This window comes from Peromyscus eremicus, chromosome 5 (genome assembly GCF_949786415.1).
Source record: "Peromyscus eremicus chromosome 5, PerEre_H2_v1, whole genome shotgun sequence".
Classification (NCBI taxonomy): domain Eukaryota; kingdom Metazoa; phylum Chordata; class Mammalia; order Rodentia; family Cricetidae; genus Peromyscus; species Peromyscus eremicus.
The window spans coordinates 129,876,270-129,889,852 of record NC_081420.1 but is presented as its reverse complement, the minus strand read 5'-3'; the positions used below and the strand labels follow the sequence as shown (position 1 = coordinate 129,889,852).

The window sequence follows — 13,583 nt, the reverse complement described above, 5'->3', positions numbered from 1 at the left end:
GAAGGTGGTCCCATCCCTGCTTCCCCCGATCATCTGTACCACCAACACAGGCAGGGCAGAGCCCCAGGAACAAAGAGAGCCCACGGATACACACACACACACACACACACACACACACACACACACACACACACAGAGGAATAGGCCCCAACATTTAGCAAACCAGACACACAGAAGACCTCTAAGGACGCAGGCCTCCCCCACAGCCAGCAGCCACCAGTGTGCCTGCTCCTGGTGAACGGCTAAGTCTCATGTCAGGGAGGCCAGTGCAGAAGGCTGCTGGCAGAGGACAGCCATACACCTGCCATCGTCACCTTCCTCCTGCTAAAAGGCTCCTACTCCCACAGCCACTTGGAAAGAACTAAAGAAGGCCCAGGGGGCTGTCCCCATGGGCCCTATGGGGCTCCGGAACAGCTTCACATTTCATGCTGGGTTAGACTCTGCTAACTTGAAACCAAATGTGTTTTGACTGCCAGCAATTTCTAAGAATTGCCTTTGCATCAAGCAATAAATTACCCGATAGAAAACAGCATTGTCCCCTCATTGTAGAACATGGAACTTTAAAAATTTGACAGGTTTGAGGAATATTTTTAAATGTTTCATCACAATGAACACAGCTTTGGTAACTCAATAGGTTTCACCTCTGTGGTTATTTATAACAGAAAGTTCATGACCACATTTTCTATAAAAGTGCCAACTTAAAATAAAACAATGCAGTTTATAAATATTAACCTGTTTTCACACATAATGACATGGAAGGCAGTAAAATCTGTGTAATTTACAAATTACAAAGGTGGCATTTTGAAAAACACAAAAAGACCTTGCTTAGAAAAAAAAAAAAGGCCCAGTTTTGTCCCCTGCAAACCTCCAACCCCTGACTCTATATCCTAAAGCATTCTGTCACAGATAAAATAGAGCTGTCTTTTATGAATATGCTTCAGAAGCCCGTTGTCAGAGTTTGGTTCACAGGCACCAACTCAAGGCCTGGTGGGGTTGTTTGAAATTCTGGCCCAGATTAATTCTAAAAAGCTTCAGCTGGGGGAGGGACGGATTCCAAAGGCTCAGATACAGAGTAATGGATGTTACTGGAAACCCAAGTCCACGTGTGTCCCAGCTGGAGCGTGCTCATGTTTTGCTTGTAAATCTAGAACATCCCAGAGGCAAATGGCTGTTATTTGTGTTGAGAAAGGAGAGCAGGATAGGTATTATGTTGGCTGTCTGGGTTGAGGTCCTGTTGGGCTGCATGTAGAGTGAGTTGGGGAGACCAGAGTGGGATGCCCTTAAAGGGTGAGCTGAGTCCAGATGTAACTAAGAGCTGTTTCCTGAATATTCCTCTCCAAGAGAGAGGAGGGGGGTGTCTTGCATGTGGGTCTAGGTCTCCACACCAACAGGCCCTGAGTTGCCATCCATGGATCTGACTGACCCCCATCAGAACCCTGGTCATTCAGCTGGAGGCCAGCCACATACTGACAGAGGGGGCCTCCTGTGTTCATCACATGCTTAGAGCCTAGAAAAGAAAAAAGAGCAAAAGCAGGTGCATTAGCCAGAGTTCTTCTGAGGAACAGAACCAACAGGGTGGGTGGGAGGAGGGAGAGAAAAAGAGAAGGGGGAGGGGAGGAGGGAGGAGAAGGAAAGGGAATTTCTCAGATCCACTTACACCATCAGGACTGGGTAGTCCAACAATGGCCATCTGGAGAGGCAGAGAATCTGGTAGCTGCCCAGACCAAGAAGCAGAACACCTCAGCAGTTCCATCAGCTCGAGGCCTGGAAGCTCCCTAAAATGTCGCTGGTGATGGGTCCATGTTGAAAGACCGAAGAAGCTGAAGTCTGCTGTCCTATGGTGATGGCAGCCGGTCACAGAAGTCCTCACTCAGGAAGGGGAGGGGCTCGTGCATGTAATATGCTGTCTTCCTCCTCCTCAACTTCGTCCCATGGGGCACCCAGTGGATTGTGCTACCCACATTCAGTCAGGTCCTTTCCCCTCTCAGTTACTGTCCTATATGATGGCCCTCTCTAGACACCCACAGAAATGCGGTCCTCTAGTCCCACGTGTCTCTTAAACCAGTTCAGTTAACCAAGACCACCCATCATGCATCCTTGGGAAAAGTCAATTCTGGAGGGCACTGGAGCACCTTTTTCTGCTCTCACAAGGTGACTATAGTGCTCCCAGGGAAAATGTCCAGCCCTGAGTAGCACATGGATACTGCCTGAAGCTATTCAGTCTCCAGAGTCCAAGCTTCCAAGGCTGTGACGTCACAGCAGGAGTCTGCTGTCACTGGAGCTAAGTGTTTCCATTTCTTCCAGGGAGAAGGTGTTTCCTCGTAGCCTGCAGGGATGAAAGGCAGTGAGAGCTGAGTGAAGACAAGCCTGAGTGAAGGCTTGCATGGAGAGTGGCCACCCTTAAACCCATGCTGGGAGGGGCTGATGCTCAGTCCCAGCCAGGCTCACTAGATGGAAGGGGTTCTCTTTTTACCATCTGCCATCCAGGACTGTCTGGACCACCCCACAGGATCAGCAACACTGGGCCATGCCAGCTACAGACTCCCGGGGCCAGCTGTTCTTTTTCAGGCACTAATCACATCTGTTAAGAAGGAAGTGAGCAAAGTCCATGCCCACACAGCTTCATCCATCAGCAGCAAGGGGTATTGGAACCCTTAAGTAGCAGCCTGAGACTGGTCTACTGGACAACAGAATGTGACGTTCCTTAGGCAAACAAACGTGCTGTCTCAAATGCTAGATTACTTGACCTCCCCAACAACGAGACTTCAAAATCACACAGGAAGCAAAGTGTCCCAGCCCAGGGGATTTCAGCTTTGGTTTCAATTTTAGTATTTGAGATCTGTTTGCTATTGTACAAAACACAAGTGCTGATGGGAACTGTCTAGGTAATAGGCCTTGTGGGTCTGCAGCCAGATCTAAGAGTCTGCCCACCTAAGAAGTTTTCCTCCACCCTGGTTAAATGTCTGGCATTGAGCATGGTCAGGCCAGGCACAGTGATGCACACCTGTAATCCCAGGCCTTCGAAGGGAGGCAAAAGAATTGGGAGTTTATCCTTGGCCTACACAGTGAGTCTGAAGCCAGCCTGGGCTACATGAGGTTCTGTCTGAAATGGGGGGTAGGGATGGGTGAGCAGGAGGATAGAGAAAATAGGGCCCCGGAGTAGACAGCAATTTTGAGAAAATACTGTAAAGTGTGCTTGTTTTATTTGGAGCTAGGCTCTTGCCCAGACTTGCTGGAACTTACAATCCTGCCTCAGTTTCCTAAGTATTAGCATTATAGGCATATACCACTATATATGCCTGATCTGAAATACAGACTCATAGGGTCTCTCTTAGTTTTAAAATATTGATACCTAGGTCAATGCCAGAAACACACAAATAGTAATTTTCTCTCATTATATGTCAAGCCAGAGCATTCTTTTCTGCTTTTTACATGAGACATAGGAGCCTAAATCAAGTGGTATCTGGATGCCTTTTCCAAACACATGAAGAACTGTGGCTTTTCATGATACAGATGTAGCCGTGCCATACTGCAGTCCCCACCCTGTGTAATCTCCAGAATTCAAAGGTGCGGAGGGTCTCACATAGCATCCTCAATCTGTAAGAGCAGATGTCATGGCCAAAAGGGAGTAACAGGGCTCTTGTTTTCATTATCTACCCACGCCCCATTCCTACTTTGCAGCTTAGAACACCAGTTTCAGAATAAATACTCCTGATTTGACACTTCCATTTATTGTCTTCCTTCTTTCCTTTCTTACTTTCTTCCTCCCTCCCTCCCTTCCTCTCTCTCTCTCTCTCTCTTTCTTTCTTTCTTTCTTTCTTTCTTTCTTTCTTTCTTTCTATTTTTGTTCGTTCATTCTGTCTGTCAGTCTATCTGCCTGCTAGGCTGACTTAAAATTCAAAATCCTCCTGTCTCACCAGGTTGTGGTGGTGCACGCCTTGAGCACACAGGGGACAGAGGCAGGTGGATCTCTCTGAGTCTGAGGCCAGCCCGGTCTCAGAATGAGTTCTAGGACAGCCAAGGCTACACAGAGAAACCCTGTGTACAAAAACAAAACAAAACAAATTCCTCCTGTCCCGGCCTCTTGAGCACTGGGATTACAGTTACACACCATCACACCCAGTACTACTTCTGATTTTGAGCAAAACTGGCCCCTCCTTAAGAGAGACAGACGTCCTTTATAGCCAGAGGTCTAAATCTATTGTGTGCAGAGCAATATCTAATGTGGGTCAAACTCATCTTCAAAATCCCACCGTTTTTCTCTCTCTCTCATCCCATCTACAGGTAGGAAAAACAAAGCTTGGGAAGGCAAAAAAGTTTCCCCAACTGCCTTACCAAACTTCCAGAATGGTACTGTTCCTGCCGAGGGCCTGAAGGAGGGCTTCTGCGCCCCGGTAGGTAATGCCGTTGTTGGACAGCCTGGAAGAGAGGTAGACAAGACGTGCTACTATAACACTTGGTCTTCCGCCGAGCCTGTCTGGTTTCAGGAAACCTGCCACACAAGTCCAGTGAGATCATCCACAAGGGCCAATGTTCCTGTGAAGAGAGCCCCTCTTCCACTCACCAAACTAGCCACACATGAAGGACATAAGGGATGAGCCCCACAGTTCAGTGCCAGGCTTCCAAGGGTTCAGATCCAACCTCTACCATTTTCCATTCAGTCTTCAGCAAGTCTGTCTGAATAAGGAAGTGCCTGCCTCACAGAGAATAAGAACTCAACAGAAAGTGGCATAGCAAGACCTCTTGGCCCAGCGCCTCATGGACAGTGAGTACCTCACAAACAGAGATGCACGAGGACATAGGTTAGAGACAGAGCCTGGGACAGGACCAGATCCACACTGGAAACTTCTGCTCCCAGCCTTGCCTTCTAGGAACTTCTGCCCCATCTGCCTTCCTCCCTAGCACTGGCCTGCTGCACATCTGTCATCAAAGCGATGCTAAGAACAATGCCAGCATGTGCTAAGCTTTTCCTGTGTGCCAGCTCTCTGCCCGTTACGTCAGTGCATGCTCAGAACCCATGAGGAGGCCAATTACTATCCCTTTACACTTGAGGCAACTCAGGCATCTGTCCAAGGAGAGAGACTGTCTGCCTGTGAAGCCTGGACTCCAACCAACACTTGGCAGAGAAGACCGTGGAAAAGAAAGAGGTGGGAGCTCTCTCTCTCTCTCTCTCTCTCTCTCTCTCTCTCTCTCTCTCTCTCCATCCCATTTCTCTTTCTTTGTCTCCTCACATATATATAGATATAGATATGAGGACTACTTGGGATGCTGAATAATCAGGTAACACAGGACAACCCCCACTTCCGCCATCGCCTGGCCTCCTTAAGGTCAAGTGAGGCAAAGTGTAGCAATGAGGAAGGACAAACCTGCCACATCCACACCCGATCCAGGATGTACCAAGTGTCGCCATGTGCCCCAACAGCACGCGCTGTTCCGTGCACCTGATGTGCCTCCCGGGCCTCAGTGTGACGGGGGCCTTTCTAGTTTGAATTCAAATCCCACCTTCTTGAAGGCCTTTGGCGTCCAGCTGGCAGCAACCACACTTCCCTCCCAGCCAGAAATGAGCCTTTTGTTTGCCTCTGTCTCCACCATCAGAATCTGAGAAGCGGGAGAATGAGAGCCTGCTCCGTCTGTCCCTTCCACCTGGCACAGAGTTGGGGCAGGACCACTTCCTATACAAACGCATAGATGAGTGTGCAAACCCTGTCCAACCCATGGATGAACGCACACGTGAGCAAACACCAGCACTCAAAGCACATGTCACACCAGGAGACACCACTGGAGATGACCACCCAAATAGCCCTTCTGTCTGAGCAGCTATGGCCCCCGGAGGAAGGAGGAAACCTACGGTCACGCAGCAGGTACAGTCAGCCTGCCCACCCACGCTCCCTCAACTTACATTTCTAATTCCGAGCGTCGCTTGCTGAGATCTGCCACTCTCTAGAGCAGTGTTTCTCAACCTTCCCAAGGCTTCGACCTTTTAACACAGTTCCCCATGTTGTGGTGACCCCCCCCAACCATAAAATTATTTTCCTTGCTACTTCGCAACTGAAATTTTGCCAGTGTTATGATCTGTAATGTAAATGTTTGGGCTTTCTGATGATCTTAGGAGACTCTGTGAAAGGGTCACTCAACCCCCAGGTTGAGAACCAGTGCTCTAGACTCTTGGGGCAAGCTCAGCCACGTAGGAGTAAGCTGGAAGTTCGGGACAACAGACAGCCCCATAGACACACCTCTTGCAAAAGGGCATGCATTGGAGAATAAACATCCTGCCGCTCCACTCTTGCATTGGGTAGGTGTCAGGCATGCTCTGCCAACTCCTGGAGGCCCCGGCAGCACGAGTTCTAATCTCCTCAGTGATAACCAACCCCAGGTCCACCCTCTGTGGTCACCATCCCTTCCTGCCACACTAAACCTCTCCTCCTGCAGTGTTTCCCAGGACCACCCAGATGCCAGGTAAGCACTGAGCACCGGCATCCTTATCTGCCCAGACCAAGGCAAGCTTTCCCCACCAGACTCCTCGGTGAGGTTCCAGAGCTGGCCAGAGCCAGATCTTGGACCCTAAAACCCCTCCTCAGGCTAGGCATTATTGTACCATCCTGCGGTACTTACTTCAAGATTTTCAAACTTGAGTTTCTTTTTAGTCCTTCTGCGAGAAAACACACCCCTTCGTCACGGACATGGTTTTCCTCCAGGCTGCCAAAAACAAAAAGGAGGTCAAGTTGTCCTGGTGACACTGACTGTGGAGGAAGAGTTAACCTATACCCCCACCCCATTTAGAGACTCCCAATACTCAGCAAGAATAAGAAAGACAAGAGGGGTGAGGAGTGTCAATTCCAGGGACAGCTTTGCAAGGGAACTCACTCCACAGTGCCACAATATAAAAATCCCCATCATGCAAAGCTATGAATACTTTTGTTGCTTTCTTTCCTAGATTAACAAGAAACTTTATTTTGGTGTGAGAAGCTATGTTCTTCAAGAAGAAAATGCATCCCCTGCTTTCCACTGCAACCAGAATTGGCCAAGCGACACACACAGAGCCGTGGATACCCAGGGAAAGTTGACAGATGGGAGCTTCCAGGAATGCTCCTGAAAGGGAGGTGCTCTGCCTGCCTTTTGCCCTTGTGCGATACAGAGACTGAATCCTGGAAGACAAAAAGTAGTTGCTGCCGAGAGAGCAGTTATCTTGATCACGAGATGAAGACATAGAGACAGTTGAGGCCCTGGCTAGCCTGCTATAGACACCACTATAGCTCTAAACCGCCTACCTCCAGACTTCCAAGACACAAGAAAATAAACCTTTGCCAGCTTGAGCCTCACAGATGGGGGCTTTCTACCGTGTGGTAGAATTAACTTACACTAAATTTGGCCTGAGTTTGCCTCCATACTTTTGAGTCCCTTGCAGCAAACTGCAACTTAATTTAGTATGCAAACAAAGTGCAACCTAACAAGAACATATTCTTGCAGCAAATAGCTTGGTTTCAGACAATCATGACGGCCACACTTCAGCAGGTCGCAGGCTGGCAACCTGTCACACCACATCCAAATGTTGCCAACAAGTTGTTTCTGTATATGACTTCCTTTTCCTGTCTGTAAACAGTGCTGCCCTTGGTGCTGGGTGGAGCTTTCTGAACCCCTCCTAATTCTAAGTGCCAATCTGTTCATTAATCGGTCTTTGCTCATATAAACTCTGCTAAATCTACTTATCTAAAGTTCCTTTATGCCTCTATCTAATACCCATGTTCCTTTCTTTCTTATATTAATAATAAACTTCATTTTGCTGTGGGAAGCTATGTGCTCAAAACAAACAAATATACAGCATTTTCTACTCTCTGCTATAGCCAGGGTTAGGCAAGCAATCATTCATAATCACAAGCAATACCAGCCGGGTGGTGGTGGCGCACACCTTTAATCCTAGCACTCTGGAGGCAGAGCCAGGCAGATCTCTATGAATTTGAGGCCAGCTTGGTGTAGAGTGAGATCCAGGACAAGCTTGTGTTGAAAAAAAAAATCATAAGCAATACCTCATACAATGAGGTGCTTCTCTACCAAGAAGTAATGAGGGTAATTCCCAATCAGCATATAATCAACGCTGCATCCTCAGATCCCAGGCTGCTCCTGCTGTGCAACAGTTTCCTCTCAGATTGAAACATACCATCCTACAGAGAAGCTCCTTAAGCAGGAAGGTAAATAACTCAAAGTAGCTTCAGGAAGTCCCTGAAACTGACAGGATTCACTAGGCTCCTCCCTGCCAGAGTAAACAATAAAAGCTGAGATTCCCACTCAAAGGAGCAAAGCCCAGCTGCAAAGAAGACTCTCGGGCAAGTCAATCTACAAAGAAGACTGAGACCAGACAAGTTGCCTGGAAGAAGTAGAAACCAGCTGAGCTGCCTAAAAGAGTTTTAGACCAACTGAGTCACTCTCATTCTTCAACCTGTTGAGCTGCCTGCAGGCTGTGCAGTGTGTTCTAGGTTTCCAGATTTATGAGCTGTCACCCATGCTGGGGTGGGCTTTGGTGATGCAGCTGTCATGGAGTTATTTTACATTTATATTACATCTGCTCCTGTAAGTAGCCCCTTATCTATATTTCTACAAGTAACCCCAGTAAAACTCATGGTTCACCAAGTTGGACCTTGGTGGTATCCATACTTTGGTCTGTCATGGGCTCCTTTTCTGGGCTAAGGAGTAGGTGTGTGTGTTGTGTCTCTCCAGGAAAAGTTTTGTCACATAACATAATTGGCACCTGGCTAGAACCAAAGATAGTTGGGAAGGAGTGAGCGCAGATTCCTAGCTATGCATAGCAAGACATGCAACGGAGGCTGTTGCTAAGCAGCCTGAGGTGGGGAGCATCCACAAAGGAAATTCCTATAGTTGTCCCTTCCTGTATGGTGTGTGTTAGTGTGTCTTTGTCCTAGGACAGTGGTTGCATGGTTTATGCTATGGGTAGTGAGACATGCAACTAAGGCTGAGCCATCAGGGTTAGCAGTGTCTGTGGGAGGAATCCCAGGGTGGCAGTTGTCTGTGTGGTGTGGGTTGGCATGCCTGCTTGATGAGTGGGGTCCCCCAAGTGAATATGGAGATGCCCTGAAAACAGTTGAAGGTTTAGAGGAAATCTTGCAGTCTTTGAGATTCGCACACACAAGGATCAAGCAAGCAAGGTTGCCTGGCCTCCATTGTGTGTGGTTAGAAATACATCTGAGGCCAAGATGGCGGCCAAGCGGAAACTTGCTAATGTAAAGGAACAATTGCAACCAGAAAGGGAGATGAGACTAGCATCCTCCCAGTTAGCCTCTGACTTGGTAGGTATATTAGATAAAGGAGAGGTTGAGAAAGGGTAAAAGTGATTAAGATACCCCTCAAGCCAAAACTTTAGTTAAAAAAAAAATTTGAAAAAAAAAATGTAATCCAACCTACAGATGGGGGTGGGCATTAACAGTGGTTCAGTGCAAAAACTAGTTGCACTGAACAGAAAATACTCAACACTTAAACTGCTTCATGGGGAAACTTTGAAACAAACAATGAAAGAGCCTGTCTCAGCCTGGCTTGTGAGGCCGTGGGACATGGGAGTGGCTGGGATCAGTCTGAGTGCTGTGGAGGCAGAAACACTGAGTAATGTGACTTCCCATCCCTCCTTAAGGCAAAGGCTGAATAACCTGCGACTGTCTGAAGGAAATCAGTCCCTGATGGATTGGCTTATTAAAGCCCTAAGAACAATTGCTTATCATCATCTGAAGTGCCCATAATATCAGGAACTGGGGGACCACAGAGGAGGGGCAAATATTACTGGGGGAACTAGGAATAAGAGAAGCTGTGTTGGAACCCCAGTTCACTGGGTCAGCCAGACCTGTGTTCACAGAGGAGTTAAGGAAAAGATTGCTCCAGTATGGACCTCGGGGCTGGTCTGGAGCCGTAGTGGCTTTGCTGAGCCCTTTGGTGAGGCAAGATCTTTATGAAGTAGAGAAAAGGCTTTAGCGGATCTCAGTGACTTAGACCAGCATCTGAAGAGAGTCTGTGAGAGAATGAAGTAAAGGAGAATAAATTTAAAAAATAGATAAATGAATGAATGAAAGAAGGAGGGAAAGTCTGTCTGGGTTACTCAAAAACTAATGTGACAAGATTTGTGTCAAGCTGGGGTTTCTAAGGAAAAAATTAATAAGACGCCACACTGTGAGCTAAGGAGATGCTGGGAGGCTTTGGAACCCAAGGAGCAGTTCACAGAAGACATTGGTGAGAAAACAACACAGGTGAAGATGAGCAAGGCTGCCCCAGGGTGGGTAATTATCCTCCCAGAGTAAGGCGAGCACATTCCCCTCCAGCCAAAGGTTATGCGAGGGTGGAGGAGATGGTTTGCCCAGCCAGGCTGCAATGAATGGATAGGCAACAGCTGCTGCTGCGTCCACAGTGCCGACCCAGGGCCACTCTGACCCAGGGATCCAGCAGGTGCAGCAGAGGAGAGCAGGGCTACTCTCACCTTTGACCCTACGCAGATCTGAACAGATTAAGTCAGGCCCGCTGAGTTCATCCAGTGCAGAGAGACATGGGAAGGCTCTGTGAAAGAGCTTCAGGGTGTGAAAACATAATGGCTCACAGAGAATGACTGAGGGTCCAGGGAGCTAATTAGGTTAGTGCCTCCTATCCATGCTGTGCACCCTACCTTGATCTGTGGAGGAAGCAATCGATAGAAGTGGATGGAACCTTTCCATGCGATATTAACCTTGGCTTACGTTCAACTTTAGTAGCTTGTTAGTTGTGAACTTCTGGGGTCACCTGATGCTTACTGAGAACACGTGACAACAGGCTTTCTGAGTGCTTCGCCAAGGTATCTTTATAACCTCACTATTTGTTATGGGATGGTGGCTCAGGATGTTGCCTTGCACCACCACCACCACCACCACCACCACCACCACCCCCACGCCCACCCCCCGCTTCTGGAAAAGGTTTTGCTTTATAGATGACATAATGCTAATCCCTGAGTGTTTTACAGATTTGAAAAGCCATTAGAGAGACATAGAGGTAGAATCTAAAGGAACAAGGACGGGAGCTCAGTCTGCACCAGGTACAAGGGTCCAACACAGCTATAAAATTCTTGTGTAATTACGGTCTGGTAAGATGTATCTATACCTGGCAATGTTATTGCAAAATCCTGCAACAGCCAGTGCCTGTACATGTGAAGAAGCTACAGGCATCCTGGGGACTCTTGGGACATTGGCAGATTTTCTTTTCTTTTTCTTTCTTTCTTTCTTTCTTTCTTTCTTTCTTTCTTTCTTTCTTTCTTTTTTTGTTTTGTTTTTTGAGACGAGGTTTCTCTGCGTAACACTGGCTGCCCTGGAACTTGTTCTGTAGACCAGTCTGGCCTCCAACTCAGAGATCCACCTGCCTCTGCCTCCCGGGTGCTGAGATTTAAGACATGTGCCACCACACCCAGCGATTTTGGCAGACTTTCATACCCCATCTTGCCTAAGCTGTCTGTCTTCTGTATAACTTGATAAAGAGTGTTATACAGGCTTGGGACAGAGAGGCTCAAGGGGCTTTTGAGCAGGCTAAGACCCTTGTAGAATAGGCTAAACAGTAGTGTGTCCCCTACCCCAGTGTCCCTTTCTAGTGGAAATCACCAAGAGTTCAACAGGCTATAGCTGGCGGCTTTGGCAAAAACACCCTGAACAAATGGTTCCATAGAGTTGTGGTGTCGGTCACAAAAAGAAACAAAAGCTGAGTAGACATCACTTGACCAGCAACTGTAAGAGGTATATAAAACATCCCAGCGGGTCAAGTCCATAACTGGTTCCACCCCAGTGACTGTAAAATCAGCTTACCCAACCAAGGGCTGGACTGAAGGCCTCCTGACCAAACTGCTTTCTGGTGTGGCACAAGATCAAACTCAACAAAGATGACATCCATACTTCAAACAGTGAAAGGCGGTGTCTACAAGCTCTAGTACTAATGTCCTACAGGCTGTCCTGGGACCAGTGTCCTTTAAAGCCACTGAGCATCACCCAGTAATTGAACCAACAGCTAAAGCATTTAAATCCAAAAGACCTTACATGAGGAAAGAAAGAGAGAGGGACAGGGCAGGGAGGGCAGGCAGGCTTCCAGAGGCTGTAATGGCATTGAATACAAACCCCAGTACCAGAGGTGGGCTACATCCCTGTGAGTTGTTGGCCAGGAAAGCCCCTGAGGACCCTCAAATAAAAACATTGCTACTGCTGTTGTTGCATGCCAGAACTAGACAGGAAGACCCTGCTGCTAGAAACGCTGCATGCGCATGCTTTCAGGACCACTCCACAAGAGGGAGTTCACATCTGGTGTTGTAATCCAGTATGGCTGAGGAGGTCTTGGGTCCCAGTGGGAAAACAACTTCAATGGTTTTTCTAGATGGATATAGTGTGCCTGTCCAGCTGTCTTCTAAACGCGTGTTTATACCCATAGATCACTGTTGTTGGCAGCCTCAACTCATAACCACCAGTGAAGCTCTGAAGAACAAGTGACTGTTACTGTGGCATGGTGGCCTGTTTCTTAGCCATAGGTGGACATCTATCATCATCTCCTCGAAGGCTCAAAGGCATTACAAAAGGGACAAAAAGAACGTAAGAGCCAAAAAAGAAGTGGAGTGTTGTGCAACAGTGTCTTCTGTGGGAGCCAACAAGGGATTCCTAGTGAGATCTGAGCTTGCTTTACACAGCAGGGCTGCGTTAGGGGATGGCTTGACCACGTGCATGGTCACCAGGTGCCTGGGATGGTCTGTACTTGGCCGTGCTAGAGGGAGATCTTTTGCTTCACCCCTTGGCATTCCTTTAAAAGCCCATTAGTAGAGACAGAAGGGGCTAGTGGGTTTTGACCCAGGCCCTCCTGAAGCTATCCTGTGTTTCTATCTGCCTCTTTCCTCTATAGTTCTATCTACATATTCCTCATTTCTCCTTGCTCAAGAGTACCTGGGGGAAAATGTGAGGGCAGGCCTCCCATATTCTTCCAAGATTAAAACATTCCATCCTACAGGAAAGCTCCTTAAGCAGAAAGGTAAACAACTCCAAATAGCTTCAGGAAGTCCCTGAAACTGATCAGATTCACTAGACACACACACACACACACACACACACACACACACACACACACACACACACTCCAGTGTAAACAACAAAAGCTCAAAGTCCCTCTCAGAGCAAAGCTGAGCTACAAAAGAAAACTCTTGAGACCAGACCAACTGCCTGGAAGAAACAGAAACCAGCCGAGCTGCCTGGAAGAGGTTTAGACCAACTGAGGCACCTGAAAAGGATACTGTCCACCCCATTGAGCTGCCTGCAGGCTGGGCAGTGTGCTCCAGATTCCCAGCTTTGTGAGCTGTCACCCATGCTGAGGTGGGCTTTGGTGAGGCGGCTGTCTTTGAGTCTTTTCTACTCCTTAAGTGACCCCTCATCCATATTCCTGTAAGTCACCCCAATAATACTCATGGTCCACCAAGTTGGTCTTCGGTGGTATGCATACTTTGGTATGTCATGGGCTCCCTATGACCCCTGGGGTGAGTAGACGTGTGTGTTACATCTCCCCAGAAAGAGTTTCGTCACACAACACCTCCACACTGTGTTTGT

The 13,583-nt window shown here is 47.9% G+C and overlaps 1 protein-coding gene across 1 annotated transcript in view; it reads right to left on the bottom strand.

Moving 5' to 3' along the window:
- Positions 1–584: 584 nt before the first annotated feature.
- The window catches only part of Nod2 (nucleotide binding oligomerization domain containing 2), a 37,583-nt gene continuing 24,584 nt past the window's right edge, over positions 585–13,583 (bottom strand). The window contains exons 9-12 of the mRNA XM_059262671.1: positions 6,613–6,696; positions 4,336–4,419; positions 1,658–2,326; positions 585–1,507 (exon numbers count right to left, since the gene is read on the bottom strand). Coding sequence (XP_059118654.1) covers positions 2,254–2,326; positions 4,336–4,419; positions 6,613–6,696 — 241 coding nt within the window. The 3' untranslated portion in view covers positions 585–1,507; positions 1,658–2,253. The remainder of the gene's footprint in view (positions 1,508–1,657; positions 2,327–4,335; positions 4,420–6,612; positions 6,697–13,583) is intronic.